Genomic DNA, 15,425 nt, shown 5'->3' with positions numbered 1-15,425 from the left:
CTTGGCGTAACGGTCCAGACTAGCAGCTGAGTCTTCTCCCATCACGCCTTGCTCGTCATCGTCCAAGGTCACAAAGAACGCTGCTTTCTCGATACAGTCGAGCGACCGCTTGTTCACGCCCGAGCTGAAGTATTCCTTCCTGGCCTTAGCCCAGGGAATTCTGAGAAACAAAAGATATTGCTTAGGAGGGACAGGTACAGCCAGGCACACAGACCTGGGTCATGTTCAGTAGGTGGAAAACGTTTCCAGACTGAGTGAAACAGAGAGGTACTACCGGAACCTGTCCAATAAGAAGACCGATTTTTCAGATTCCGTTGCAAACTGTTTTGCTATGGTGTGCCCTACTGAACACAACCCAGATATTTTCCATAGGGGATGTTTTGAGCCACTGCTATCAATCAGTTGACTGTATATTTACCAAAACATCTATGACTCACCTGTCTCCAGCCGTCAGGGCCCCCAGCTTCTCCTCTCCCGGGGAGGGGGGCGACGGGTCATCCAGGATCCTCTGGAGCTGTGACTCGATCTCTCGTGGTGACAGCGGCCGGCTAGACGAGTACATCCTCAGGCGGAAGTAGCGCCCCCGGTGGTACACCGCCACATAGTCACTATCCTGCCAGTGCTGCACCGTGTCTACACACAGTAAGAGGGAGAGAGGGGAAGAGGGAGAGAGAGAGAAAGGGGAGAGAGGGAAGAGACAGAAAGTGGGAGGGAAGAGAGAGAGTTATAGTACAGATGCCTTGGAGCAGATGGACAGGGGCAGAGGGTGAGGAAAGGGAGGGAGACTGACAGCCTACAGAGGAAGGAGTAACTGACTGGACACTACAGGACCAGCTGTAGACAAGGGAGCTTTCAACATGACCATCACGGAACAATAATACAGGACCTATATTGATATCAGTAATGCCAATGTCAAAAGCCCCACTTGCTCACAGTGTTTGCTGGCTGGAAAAGAAGATTGAAGTGGGAAACAAATTGCCAGAGTAGGGGACAATATTTTATAGTCATGACAAAGCAATGGTACAGGTTTACAATTCTGGCCATTGGAGGGCGCTTACATCTGCAGGTTCTTATTGTAGTTTCAGCTCAAATCAATAAACTGAAAGATTTGGTTTGAGAGTGTGTATTTAGCAAAGGGAAATAAAGCGGTAGCAAATCGTTCAGTAGCTAATAATTCCCACCAGGAATTCAAATACGATGTGACGCAAGTCCCTAAAATCAGCTTTAAATTACAGTACCAGTCAAAGGTTTGGACACACCTACTCATTCAAGGGTTTTTCTTTATTTTTACTATTTTGTACATTGTAGAATAATAGTGAAGACATCAAAACTATGAAATAACACATATGGAATCATATATTTACCAAATAAGTGTTAAACAAATCAAAATATATTTTAGATTCTTCACAGTAGCCACCCTTTGCATTCTCTCAACCTGCTTCATGAGGTAGTCACCTGGAATGCATTTCAATTAACAGGTGTGCCTTGTTAATTTGTGGAATTTCTTTCCTTCTTAATGCATTTGAGCCAAATTAGTTGTGTTGTGACAAGGTAGGGTTGGTATACAGAAGATAGCCCTATTTGGTAAAAGACCAAGTCCATATTATGGCAAGAACAGCTCAAATAAGCAAAGAGAAACGACAGTCCATCTTTACTTTTAAGACATGAAGGTCAGTCAATCCGGAAAATTTCAAGAACTTTGAAAGTTTCTTCAAGTGCAGTCGCAAAAACCATCAAGCGCTATGATGAAACTGGCTCTCATGAGGACCGCCACAGGAAAGGAAGACCCAGAGTTACCTCTGCTGCAGAGGTTAAGTTCATTAGAGTTACCAGCCTCAGAAATTGCAGCCCAAATAAATGCTTCACAGAGTTTAAGTAACAGACACATCTCAACATCAACTGTACAGAGGAGACTGCATGAATCAGGCCTTCGTGGCCGAATTGCTGCAAAGAAACCACTACTAAAGGCAATCAATAAGAAGAAGAGACTTGCTTGGGCCAAGAAACACGAGCAATGGACATTAGACCGGTGGAACTCTGTCCTTTGGTCTGATGAGTCCAAATTTGAGATTTTTGGTTCCAACCGCCGTGTCTTTGTGAGACGCAGAGTAGGTGAACGGATGACCTCCGCATGTGTGGTTCCCACCGTGTAACACGGAGGTGGTGGAGTGATGGTGCTTTGCTGGTGACACTGTCAGTGATTTAATTAGAATTCAAGTCACACTTAACCAGCATGACTACCACAGCATTCAGCAGCGATACGCCATCCCATCTGGTTTGCTCTTAGTGGGACTATCATTTGTTTTTCAACAGCACAATGAACCAAAACCCACCTCCAGGCTGTGTAAGGGCTTTTTGACCAAGAAGGAGAGTGCTGCATCAGATGACCTGGCCTCCACAATCCCCCGACCTCAACCCAATTGAGATGGGTAGGGATGAGTTGGACTGCAGAGTGAAGGAAAAGCAGCCACCAAGTGCTCAGCATATGTGGGAATTCCTTCAAGACTGTTGGAAAAGCATTCCAGGTGAATACCTCATGAAGCTGGTTGAGAGAATGCCAAGAGTGTGCAAAGCTTTCATCAAGGCAAAGGGTGGCTACTTTGAATAATCTAAAATCTAAAATATATTTTGATTTATTTAACACTTTTTTGGTTACTACATGAATCCATGTTTTATTTCATAGTTTTGATGTCTTCACTATTATTCTACAACGTAGAAAATAGTAAAAATAAAGAAAAACCCTTGAATGAGTAGGTGTGTCCAAACTCTTGACTGGTACTGTATATCAAAGTGATTTGTTGATAACTTGTAAATGTTTTACTACAACAATTGGGTAGTAAATCCTAGTCAAGCGCTTCAATACCTAGTGAAGAGCACTATAAACAGGCTATCCATTGTCATTGTCAACATAAACCAAGCAGGTGGGGAATTATTAAATACTGGACTGATTTATAAAATAAGGGCTCCTGTTTGTAACCGGGCAATGGCGCGGTGGTAAACGCAGGGACTTTGCAGAGGGATGTCACAACACATGGGAGATACAAGGACAGGGATACTACATGTGTGTCCCAAATGGCACCATATTCCCTATGGGCCCTGGTCAAAAGTAGTGCACTATATAGGGAAAAGGGTGCCATATGAGACGCAACCTACATGTATTGAGGAAGTGTTAATACCTGTGATCGTCCCGGGGATTCGACAAGAGTCAAACATCCTCTCAAACTGATAGGAACAGCAAGGAACCGAAGACATCAACAACCACTGAGCGATAGAAAAAACAAAGAAATATGGGGAGGATAGAGGAGAGGAAACAATGGGATGACAGACAAAAACAAGGGACCAAGTGAAAGGAAAGAGAGGAATAACAACAGAACAGGTGGGAATAATGAAAAGGAAAGAGGTGAACCAAACAAATATAAAAGTGGATAGATAAAAGAGAAGTCAGTTAGAGGCAAGCCCTTTCCAGAGTGACGGCACAGACAACAGACTTGAAACAGGAAGGATGAAAGACAGTGAAAGATGACAGACCAGTTTTGTGGCGGACATTTTGTGACTGTGTGAAGTACAAACACCCCTCTCTTCATGCAATGGACAGGAGACCACACACATTACTGCAAATGTCCAGTCAGTTACGGTATGGCTACCCTCTCCAAATAACCCTTCCTCCATGATGAAAGGGGGGCTTGAGTAAAAAAGTTTGAAAAGCACTGTCTTATTTGAATGGCTACTGATATGTGTACAGTAAAACCTATAGGTCTGTGTTAATGTGTGCTTTGAACGCGAGGCATGTATTGTACATATAGGTACTGTGTTGAGAAGTGTGTATTGATGTAGATGACTCTACATATGTGTTTACCGGTCTCCTCTCCAGGAGTGCGTGTGGTGTTGAACATCCTCTCACACTGAGCTGCACACAGAGGAATGACAGTGCCTGGAACACGACTCTGGGGAGGAACAGGAGGAGAGGGAGAGAGGGGGGAGAGCAAGAGAGAGCGAGAGTTCAGACCAGAGAGCGAGAGAGAGCGAGAGTTCAGACCAGAGAGCGAGAGAGAGCGAGAGTTCAGACCAGAGAGAGAGAGAGAGCGAGAGTTCAGACCAGAGAGAGAGCGAGAGTTCAGACCAGAGAGCGAGAGAGAGCGAGAGTTCAGACCAGAGAGCGAGAGAGAGCGAGAGTTCAGACCAGAGAGAGAGCGAGAGTTCAGACCAGAGAGCGAGAGAGCGAGAGTTCAGACCAGAGAGAGAGCGAGAGTTCAGACCAGAGAGAGAGCGAGAGTTCAGACCAGAGAGAGAGCGAGAGTTCAGACCAGAGAGAGAGCGAGAGTTCAGACCAGAGAGAGAGCGAGAGTTCAGACCAGAGAGAGAGGCAGAGTTCAGACCAGAACCAGAGCGAGAGTTCAGACCAGAGAGAGAGAGCGAGAGTTCAGACCAGAGAGAGAGCGAGAGTTCAGACCAGAGAGAGAGAGTGAGAGAGAGCGAGAGTTCAGACCAGAGAGCGAGAGAGAGCGAGAGTTCAGACCACAGAGCGAGAGTTCAGATCAGAGGGAGAAGGACAGGAAAAGAAAAGAAAGAAAGAAAGGCCAAGGGAAGGTACAGAGTGTGGGGGTAGGGAGGAGAGATGGGGATGGTATGAGACCATGAGAGGGAATGGGTTTCAAATAAACTGGAAAATCAAACCTCTACACACGGAGGGAGCTATAACAAAATGGACGGATGGATTGATGCAGCTCACACACGAACATGATCAGTCCACACCAGCACACACTCAAAATGTAAACAGACAAACACACACGGATGAGTTCATACTCAACACATCTTTCCTAGATCGGTATGTATTTAAAAGTAATCACAATAAAAACATGTACACACCTTGGCACAGGCCCATATGTAAAATGAGTTTAGAGGGTTTTGATTAGGGGTGTGCCGACATGGCCATACTCGTATCCGTAAGTTGTCAGTTGCTAGTCGGATCGGAAAAAAGTGTTTTAATATGCCTAAATAGATGTTGGCAAAATACCTCCCTGCACGTTGTCACTGCAAAAAACTCAGTCAGAATGGGCATTAGCGTTTCATATATTTTCCCCCTACCCTTGCCCCACTTGTTAGATATTATGCACATTGATAGCAAACGTCCTCGCCTTGTGATGTATCATAGTAGCAGGCAGCAGCAATCTAAATGATCAGACCGAAAATTTGCGAGGAAAAGTGCTCGGGTGAAATTATGAAGCGAGTGGACGGTGAAAATACAGGTTCACTCTATTCCAATCAGAGCAGCAGCATCAACATACAGCCCGCCCTGATCTGTACAGAAAGGCAAACTAGCTAGTTATTTAGACTATGCACATGACTGACTCAAAGACAGTATGGTTTAGAAACTCTGACTGGCTGACAGGAGAAAGATGCTTGCTGGCACTCCAAAAAAACACCCTCCGATCAAAAAAAATACTCTGATCATAATCGTATCCAGAAAATTGCCCATATCCGTTATGATACCTCTTTTGTCTGACTACTCGGCACACCCCTAGTAGTCAAATGAAGCTTGCTGATTGGTGCACCAAACCTACCGTGATCACACAGCAGCCATCGAGGCAATACCATGAATTATATATGGTATTCACTGAACAATGCATGACGTTCAAAGGCCAATGGTATTTTCATGCATAGGGCTCAGTTTTTCATTGGGCATCAAATGGAAGAAAATGGACAGAAACAGGGAGGACTATCTGGACTTTAAAAAAAAAGTATATTATATTGTAAAACGTTTTTAAACGTTTTCCATTGCGTGCCCTAATGAATATGACCCAGGTAAAACTCCAGGCCCTATCACGCGTTAATGGTGGAGGTTGACTGGTTGTTGAACTCACAGGCTTGAGCTCCTCTCTGTTGAGCTTCCTGCGGTACATGAGGAAGGCATGGAGGGTGTTGCCTGCCCTGGCAGCCTGGATGGGGGTGGGCGTCACATACAAGAAGTCCTGGGGAGAAAGAGGGGGAGAGACAGAACGTGTGAGAGAAAGGGAGAGTGACCGTCTTGACAACGCAAATAAGCATTGCTAGTGACAAACCAGAAAATACTATTAGTATGTGAAACGCCTTCCCCATTTCCATGAAAGGTGGCAATGATTTATTTGAGAGTATTTCAAGTTTATCAAGTGCCTTTTGGACTGTAGGGGTACTGTTATAAATATATATGTTGTTTAATGGACCAAACCATGGTCATCGTTCAAGTAGAATAGGGAATCGTGTTTGCTCTATTTATTCCATTTCTATCTGCAACGTTGTGAACGTTTCACCTCACTGAACACACCTCAGCTATTAGCAGACAGAACGTGGGGAGTATTCGATAATTTGTTGATACGTACCATGCCGTAGTAGTTGCTGTTGACCATGATAGGGCTCCGTCCTCTCAGGTAGATGTACTCCTCCCACCAGTCGCTCACCTGAAAGGGAAAAACACACCACCAGGGTCGTGTTCAGTAGACACAAAATGGACAACAGGGAGGTACCATCTGAAGTTGTCCAATAAGAAATGGTTGTTTTCTTGATCCATTACAAAATGTTTTTTTACGAAGTACCCTAATGAATACACCCCATAGAAATCCTCTGTGACACAACCACGCAACATCCTGTCCAGGGCCACAGCCCTCACACACCCTCATCACATCCATTACAATGAATAATTCAAAATGGCCTCCGACAAAGATCTACATTGTTCATGAGATTTTTTTATGCGCATCTATTGTCATCAATGACTTAAAACATTACCAGCCGTCAAATCTTTGCTTCCTCCGACCTTTGTCTCACCTCCTGCTCTCTTAAAGCTCATTGGAGGAGAGGATCCAAGAATCCTCCATCAGACCTCCTCCAATAAGGAAGGCCAGAGGAAGCAAGGATTCAACAGCTCGTAACGTTTTTGGACACAGCCATAGCCAAAGTGTACATATAGGGGGTTACTTACGTAGTTGGAAGCCCAGAGAGCCTTGAGTTTGAGATACCACTGTAGCCGGTTCCCCAGGCTGCTCTCAAACTGAGTGGCCAGCGACGTCATGCGTTCAAACTCATCAGGGGTCTTCAGCGGCCGCACCGACTCCAGATACTGCAGAGAAACGGAGAGAGATGAACATTAAACACACAGAACATTATACTACTATATACATCATTATAACATTATGCAGTTGACACAGAACATTATCCCACATACAACAAAACTGAGTGTTAGAAGTTCAGTGAGAGAGAGAGAGAGAGAGAGAGAGAGAGAGAGAGAGAGAGAGAGAGAGAGAGAGAGAGAGAGAGAGAGAGAGAGAGAGAGAGAGAGAGAGAGAGAGAGAGAGAGAGAGAGAGAGAGAGAGAGAGAGAGAGAGAGAGAGAGAGAGAGAGAGAGAGAGAGAGAGAGAGAGAGAGAGAGAGAGAGAGAGAGAGAGAGAGAGAGAGAGAGAGAGAGAGAGAGAGAGAGAGAGAGAGAGAGAGAGAGAGAGAGAGAGAGAGAGAGAGAGAGAGAGAGAGAGAGAGAGAGAGAGAGAGAGAGAGAGAGAGAGAGAGAGAGAGAGAGAGAGAGAGAGAGAGAGAGAGAGAGAGAGAGAGAGAGAGAGAGAGAGAGAGAGAGAGAGAGAGAGAGAGAGAGAGAGAGAGAGAGAGAGAGAGAGAGAGAGAGAAATCAAGCGAGCGGAGGGAGAGATGATGGCAACTTCCAACATGCGTTTGTCTTTGTCTAGAGGTCCCAACAACCGGAAGTTCCGGGTTTCAGGGGAAACAGAAAGAGAGCCTGTGATGCAACTTCCGCTTTTGGACATTAACAAAGCGACACTCCATCTTAACTCCTCCTCCACATTTACTGGGTTGGTTGAACAGTGCAAAAGAGAACCTCCCAACAGTTTTTTTCCTTCTCGTCAAGACCAGTATATAGGGGATGTAGTTTCAGTGCTACATTAGGTTAGTCTTTGTCAAGTGTGAATATCTGGTGAGCAGATACGTTGTATCTTTTGTAAACGCTTTTGTAAAATTCAATTAAATCTTTATTGAAATTCAGAGTGTCTCACCCTCTTGACCGTGTCTTTGACGGCCGGCACAGGCTGGTTTGGCAGAGACCCCTGGTAGCTGTAGAGCAGAGGCTGTCTGCCTGAGAAGATCCGCACCAGCGCCTATAACACACCACACACACACACACACAGTCAGCCGGAGTCCAGGGGTAAAATGCAGCCGCTTTCTCAAGCTCTCCTACAACCACCTTGAAATACTACAGCTTTTAATCTAGCTAGCAGGGTGATTCTTTTCCAATCTATCTAATCACTTTTTGACACTGATTGCAATGAGGTAGAAAGATAATTTAGACAAAACTAATTGAGAGGAGAGCTTGCAAGTAAGCATTTCATTGTACAATGTACACTAAGCTGTATTGTGTGCATATGACAAATACAATGATTTGATTTTCAATTGTTGGCAGGAATCTCTACAGATGCACGGTGTACACACACACACACACACACACACACACACACACACACAGGAGAAGGTGAGGAAGAGAGGTACTGACCACCCAGACTTTGGTGGTGTTGGACATCTTGCCGCGCTGCTCGAACATCCAGCGGTGGTAGGAGAGCAGCTGCTTGAGGCACATGCGCATGGTGAAGATGAGGGAGAGCCAGAGCAGCGTGCTGAACAGCACCGCCGACACCACCGTCTGGCACTGGGCACTCAGAGACTGACTGGGAGGGAGGAATGAATTAAATTAGAGAATGAAAGAGGGGGAGAGAGGGAGGGAGAAATAGGGGGAGCGGGACAGAGAGAGGAGAAAGAGGAGAGAGAGAAAGATTTAAATGATTTGGTGAAAACATCTGAGAAAAGGGAAATATTTTATTTCAATACCAGTCTTTAAGCGATATTTATAGACTTTGAAGACAGTGGGGTGTCTGTGCACGGTTGGTTGCTGGTGCTAGCTACCTGACAGGTAGGTGCTCCTGGATCTTGGCGATGAGACCCATGGAGGGGTCGGAGCGCATGTACATGGTGGCCAGGATGGCGATGACCACAAACAGCCAGGAGGAGGGACTGGCGGGGTACACCCCTGTTATCACACCGTTCTGTTGGGGAAGAGGGGACAAGAGTTTGGTCATTAAGGCGGAAGAAAACAAACTGAAAAAGGGAAGGACTTTATGGACAAAAAAATACATACTTTAATCATTTTCGTTTTACGTTGCATGCCCTAATGAACACAACCCATGACACCCATTCAAAACCCAATCAACTTCCCAGCCATGTCAACACCGCATATTATTCAACGAGGGCGTTGGATAATGATCTTAGCAGCTACTACTACGGAACTTGGCCTGATTTTAAAAGCAAAACTCCACAATCTCCCCAAGCTTATCTCCAGCACTAGTGACGGGACAGACAGAGACACAGTCAAAGTTAAGACGGAGAAGAACAGAACAGGGATGAATGCATGCCGGCATTGAGTTGTGACAAACACAGCACGTGTGCATGTGTTGGTACTAACGTGGGCACCCGGAGGGCATGTTTACCCAAACAGATTCGATAAATGTGACGCTGCTGGCCGTTTACATTCTAGCTCTCTACCATTCAGCAGTACTGTGACGTTAAACCTGACCTCTGCTGAACAGCATGACATTTAAGAGTGTCAGAGCAGTATGTTCCCTTTTGCCATTTGTGATGATATGATTATTATACACATCCAAGGCATGGCATAGTAGAGACGTACGGATGCTGTTGTGCAGAAACCATGTGATGTAATTCTAACCGACAGACAGAGAGAGAAAAGCAGACCGGGAGGAAGACAGGGAGGCATAGAGAGGAAGACAGGGAGGCATAGAGAGGAAGACAGGGAGGCATAGAGAGGAAGACAGGGAGGCATAGAGAAGAAGACAGTGAGGCATAGAGAAGAAGACAGTGAGGCATAGAGAAGAAGACAGTGAGGCATAGAGAAGAAGACAGGGAGGCATAGAGAAGAAGACAGGGAGGCATAGAGAGGAAGACAGGGAGGCATAGAGAGGAAGACAGGGAGGCATAGAGAAGAAGACAGGGAGGCATAGAGAAGAAGACAGTGAGGCATAGAGAAGAAGACAGTGAGGCATAGAGAAGAAGACAGTGAGGCATAGAGAAGAAGACAGGGAGGCATAGAGAAGAAGACAGGGAGGCATAGAGAGGAAGACAGGGAGGCATAGAGAGGAAGACAGGGAGGCATAGAGAAGAAGACAGGGAGGCATAGAGAAGAAGACAGTGAGGCATAGAGAAGAAGACAGGGAGGCATAGAGAGGAAGACAGGGAGGCATAGAGAGGAAGACAGGGAGGCATAGAGAGGAAGACAGGGAGGCATAGAGAGGAAGACAGGGAGGCATAGAGAGGAAGACAGGGAGGCATAGAGAGGAAGACAGGGAGGCATAGAGAAGAAGACAGTGAGGCATAGAGAAGAAGACAGGGAGGCATAGAGAAGAAGACAGGGAGGCATAGAGAAGAAGACAGTGAGGCATAGAGAGGAAGACAGGGAGGCATAGAGAGGAAGACAGGGAGGCATAGAGAGGAGACAGGGAGGCAGAGAGGAAGACAGGGAGGCATAGAGAGGAAGACAGGGAGGCATAGAGAGGAAGACAGGGAGGCATAGAGAGGAAGACAGGGAGGCATAGAGAAGAAGACAGTGAGGCATAGAGAAGAAGACAGGGAGGCATAGAGAAGAAGACAGGGAGGCATAGAGAAGAAGACAGGGAGGCATAGAGAAGAAGACAGTGAGGCATAGAGAGGAAGACAGGGAGGCATAGAGAGGAAGACAGGGAGGCATAGAGAAGAAGACAGGGAGGCATAGAGAAGAAGACAGTGAGGCATAGAGAAGAAGACAGTGAGGCATAGAGAGGAAGACAGTGAGGCATAGAGAAGAAGACAGGGAGGCATAGAGAGAAGACAGGGAGGCATAGAGAAGAAGACAGTGAGGCATAGAGAAGAAGACAGTGAGGCATAGAGAGGAAGACAGGGAGGCATAGAGAAGAAGACAGGGAGGCATAGAGAGGAAGACAGGGAGGCATAGAGAAGAAGACAGGGAGGCATAGAGAAGAAGACAGGGAGGCATAGAGAGGAAGACAGGGAGGCATAGAGAGGAAGACAGGGAGGCATAGAGAAGAAGACAGGGAGGCATAGAGAGGAAGACAGGGAGGCATAGAGAAGAAGACAGGGAGGCATAGAGAAGAAGACAGGGAGGCATAGAGAGGAAGACAGGGAGGCATAGAGAGGAAGACAGGGAGGCATAGAGAAGAAGACAGGGAGGCATAGAGAGGAAGACAGGGAGGCATAGAGAGGAAGACAGGGAGGCATAGAGAGGAAGACAGGGAGGCATAGAGAGGAAGACAGGGAGGCATAGAGAGGAAGACAGGGAGGCATAGAGAGGAAGACAGGGAGGCATAGAGAAGAAGACAGGGAGGCATAGAGAGGAAGACAGGGAGGCATAGAGAGGAAGACAGGGAGGCATAGAGAGGAAGACAGAAAGACAGACGGACCAATCTTAAGAGGCAAACAGAAGAAAAGGTGGTAGTCAGGTGGTAGTGCAGTAGAGCAGACAGGCTTACAGACAGACAGATGGACCGGGAGGCAGATAGACAGGTGTACAGGCAGGCAATTAAGGCAGACAGAGTTAACTCGGAGAGCTAGTCTGAAGGGATAGCCTAGGCCCTACACTTAGCGGAGGTCAGGTTTAAGCATGTCAGAGCAATTTGTCTCCTTACAGACAGATAGATGGACAGGGAGTCAGACAGAAACAGATAAGCAGGCGATAAAGACCAACAGCGATAACCCAGAAAGCTTGACTGAGAATATGTACATTCAGGCTAGTTAGAGAGAGACATATACCAAAAGAAAGAGAAAGACCAAAGAAAGACCGACAGGCCTACAGACAAGTTCAGTACCTTGAGGCGGATTAACTTCTTTTTCCAGGAGCGCAGGCCTGAGAGGTAGATCTCTGTGAGGGCCTGGTGGGACAGCTGCAGGTCGATGCCTTCCGGAGTCACCGTGAACTGGAAGGCCACGGCCTGGTGGGCTTCAGCCATGCCTGGAAAGAGGTACGAAAGGGAGAGAGAGAGAGAGACGGGGCAGAGAGAGAAAAATAAATAAGTGACCCTCTTCCATACCATCTACAACTCTTTTGCCTTAGCCTACAGTTGAAGTTGGAAGTTTACATACACCTTAGCCAAATACATTTAAACTCAGTTTTTCACAATTCCTGACATTTAATCCTAGTAAAAATTCCCTGTCTTAGGTCAGTTAGGATCACCACTTTATTTTAAGTATGTGAAATGTCAGAATAATAGTAGAGAGAATGATTTATTTCAGCTTTTATTTCTTTCATCACATTCCCAGTGGGTCAGAAGTTTACATACACTCAATTAGTATTTGGTAGCATTGCCTTTAAATTGTTTAACTTGGGTCAAATGTTTTGGGTAGCCTTACACAAGCTTCCCACAATAAGTTGGGTTAATTTTGGCCCATTCCTCCTGACAGAGCTGGTGTAACTGAGTCAGGTTTGTAGGCCTCGCACACGCTTTTTCAGTTCTGTCCACAAATCTTCTATAGGATTGAGGTCAGCGCTTTGTGATGGCCACTCCAATACCTTGACTTTGTTGTCCTTAAGCCCTTTTGCCACAACTTTGGAAGTATGCTTGGGGTCATTGTCCATTTGGAAGACCCATTTGCAACCAAGCTTTAACTTCCTGACTGATGTCTTGAGATGTTGCTTCAATATATCCACATAATTTTCCTTCCTCATTATGTAATCTATTTTGTGAAGTGCACCAGTCCCTCCTGCAGCAAAGCACGCCCACAGCATGATGCTGCCACCCCCGTGCTTCACGGTTGGGATGGTGTTCTTCGGCTTGCAAGCTCCCCCTTTTTCCTCTAAACATACCGATGGTCACTAAGGCCAGGACATTTCTCCAAGAAGTACGATCTTTGTCCCCATGTGCAGTTGCAAACCGTAGTCTGGCTTTTATATGGCGGTTTTGGAGCAGTGGCTTCTTCCTTGCTGAGCGGCCTTTCAGGTTATGTCGATATAGGACTCGTTTTACTGTGGATATAGATACTTTTGTACCTGTTTCCTCCAGCATCTTCACAAGGTCCTTTGATGCTGTTCTGGGATTGATTTGCACTTTTCGCACCAAAGTACGTTCATCTCTAGGAGACAGAACGTGTCTCCTTCCTGAGCGGTATGAGGGCTGCGTGGTCCCATGGTGTTTATACTTGCGTACTATTGTTTGTACAGATGAACGTGGTACCTTCAGGCGTTTGGAAATTGCTCCCAAGGATGAACCAGACTTGTGGAGGAGGTCTACAATTTATTTTCTGAGGTCTTGGTTGATTTCTTTTGATTTTCCCATGATGTCAAGGAAAGAGGCACCGAGTTTGAAGGTAGGCCTTAAAATCCATTCACAGGTACACCTCCAATTGACTCAAATTATGTCAATTAGCCTATCAGAACCTTCTAAAGCCATGACATCATTTTATGGAATGTTCCAAGCTGTTTAAAAGGCACAGTCATCTTAGTGTATGTAAACTTCTGACCCACTGGAATTGTGATACAGTGAATTATAAGTGAAATAATCTGTCTGTAAACAATTGTTGGAAAAATTGCTTGTGTCATGCACAAAGTAGATGTCCTAACCGAATTGCCAAAACTATAGTTTGTTAACAAGAAATGTGTGGAGTGGTTGAAAAACAAGTTAATGACTCCAACCTAAGTGTATGTACTTACGACTTCAACTGTACCCATGTATGCAAAATTATCAATAAAGCTATACTGAATTCAATCGAGAAAAGGGGAGGAAATGGTGAGTTAAGCCTAATTTGTTTACTTTGCTAAAATAGTCTACAGTTGTGGTTCTCAAACCTCTCCTCAGGGGGCCCCACAGACGTTTCACAATATTGATGTTGCCCTTAACTAGCTCAGCTGATCACCTAATCAAGGGCTTAATAATTAGTTGACAAGTTTAAACATATTAGGTGTGCTAGCTCTGAAATAGTTCAATTACATGGAATGGCTGGGGGTCCCTGAGGAGAGGTTTGAGAACCACTGGTCTACAGGACTCACCAGGCGAGTGTCAAGCTAAAAATAAAATTACTCTTAAAAACGCCCACACCAGTAGAAATCCACTTTTTCGAGCTGAAAGACGATGGCCAGAGCTTACCCATGATGTTTCACAATGATGTAAGTCAATAAGTCATCGTATGTTATACAGTGCATTCGGAAAGTATTCAGACCCCTTGACTTTTTCCACTGTTACATTACAGCCTTATTCTAAAATTGAATAAATAGTTTCTCATCAATCTACACACAATACCCCATAAATGACAAAGCTTTCTCCCATTCTTCTCTGCAGATCCTCTCAAGCTCTGTCAAGTTGGATGGGGAGCGTCGCTGCACAGCTATTTTCAGATCTCTCCAGAGATGTTCGATCGGGTTCAAGTCCGGGCTCTGGCTGGGCCATTCAAGGACATTCAGAGACTTGTCCCAAAGCCACTCCTGCGTTGTCTTGGCTGTGTGCTTAGGGTCGTTGTCCTGTTAGGTGAACCTTCGCCCCAGTCGGAGGTCCTGAGCGCTCTGGAGCAGGTTTTCATCAAGGATCTCTCTGTACATTGCTCCGTTCATCTTTCCCTTGATTCTGACTAGTCTCCCAGTCCCTGCCGCTGAAAAACATCCCAACAGCATGATGCTGCCACCACCATGCTTCACTGTAGGGATGGTGCCAGGTTTCCTCCAGACGTGACGCTTGGCATTCAGGCCAAAGAGTTCAATCTTGGTTTCATCAGACCAGGGAATCTTGTTTCTCATGGTCTGAGAGTCCTTTAGGTGCCTTTTGGCAAACTCCAAGCGGGCTGTCATGTGCCTTTTACTGAGGAGTGGCTTCCGTCTGGCCACTATCATAAAGGCCTGATTGGTGGAGTGCTGCAGAGATGGTTGTCCTTCTGGAAGGTTGTCCCATCGCCACAGAGGAACTCTGGAGCTCTGTCAGAGTGACCATCGCCTCCCTGACCAAGGCCCTTCTCCCCCAATTGCTCTGTTTGTCCAGACGGCCAATTCTAGGAAGAGTCTTGGTGGTTCCAAACTTCTTCCATTTAAGAATGAGGGAGGCCACTGTGTTCTTGGGGACCTTGAATGCTGCAGACATTTTTTGGTACCCTTCCCCAGATCTGTGCCTCGAAACAATCCTGTCTCCGAGCTCTACGGACAATTCCTTCGACCTCATGGCTTGGTTTTTGCTCTGACATGCACTGTCAACTGTGGGACCTTATATAGACGTGTGCGCCTAAACCAATTCATGTCCAATCAACTGAATTTACCACAGGTGGACTCCAATCAAGTTGTAGAAACATATCAAGGATGATCAATGGAAACAGGACGCACCTGAGCTCAATTTCGAGTCTCATAGCAAAGAGTCTGAATA

The 15,425-nt window shown here is 45.9% G+C and overlaps 1 protein-coding gene across 4 annotated transcripts in view; it reads right to left on the bottom strand.

The window, feature by feature from the left end:
* LOC123484354 (carnitine O-palmitoyltransferase 1, liver isoform-like) overlaps nucleotides 1-15,425 on the bottom strand; it is a 43,902-nt gene that overhangs the window by 5,367 nt on the left and 23,110 nt on the right. For 3 of the 4 annotated variants that reach the window (XM_045214584.1, XM_045214585.1, XM_045214586.1), the window contains exons 2-11: nucleotides 11,898-12,040; nucleotides 8,932-9,071; nucleotides 8,525-8,696; nucleotides 8,031-8,132; nucleotides 6,953-7,090; nucleotides 6,357-6,434; nucleotides 5,862-5,969; nucleotides 3,857-3,944; nucleotides 438-633; nucleotides 1-160 (exon numbers count right to left, since the gene is read on the bottom strand). The exon at nucleotides 1-160 is cut by the window's left edge and continues 29 nt beyond it. In XM_045214584.1, the coding sequence (XP_045070519.1) occupies nucleotides 1-160; nucleotides 438-633; nucleotides 3,857-3,944; nucleotides 5,862-5,969; nucleotides 6,357-6,434; nucleotides 6,953-7,090; nucleotides 8,031-8,132; nucleotides 8,525-8,696; nucleotides 8,932-9,071; nucleotides 11,898-12,038 (1,323 nt within the window). In that variant the 5' untranslated portion in view covers nucleotides 12,039-12,040. Of the gene's footprint in view, nucleotides 161-437; nucleotides 634-3,176; nucleotides 3,262-3,856; nucleotides 3,945-5,861; nucleotides 5,970-6,356; nucleotides 6,435-6,952; nucleotides 7,091-8,030; nucleotides 8,133-8,524; nucleotides 8,697-8,931; nucleotides 9,072-11,897; nucleotides 12,041-15,425 lie in introns of all 4 variants that reach the window. The other variant, XM_045214587.1, reaches the window with a different exon arrangement.

This window comes from Coregonus clupeaformis, unplaced genomic scaffold (genome assembly GCF_020615455.1).
Source record: "Coregonus clupeaformis isolate EN_2021a unplaced genomic scaffold, ASM2061545v1 scaf0282, whole genome shotgun sequence".
In the NCBI taxonomy this organism is placed as follows: domain Eukaryota; kingdom Metazoa; phylum Chordata; class Actinopteri; order Salmoniformes; family Salmonidae; genus Coregonus; species Coregonus clupeaformis.
The sequence above is the reverse complement of the archived record's forward strand: the minus strand, read 5'-3'. Positions and strand labels throughout refer to the sequence as shown.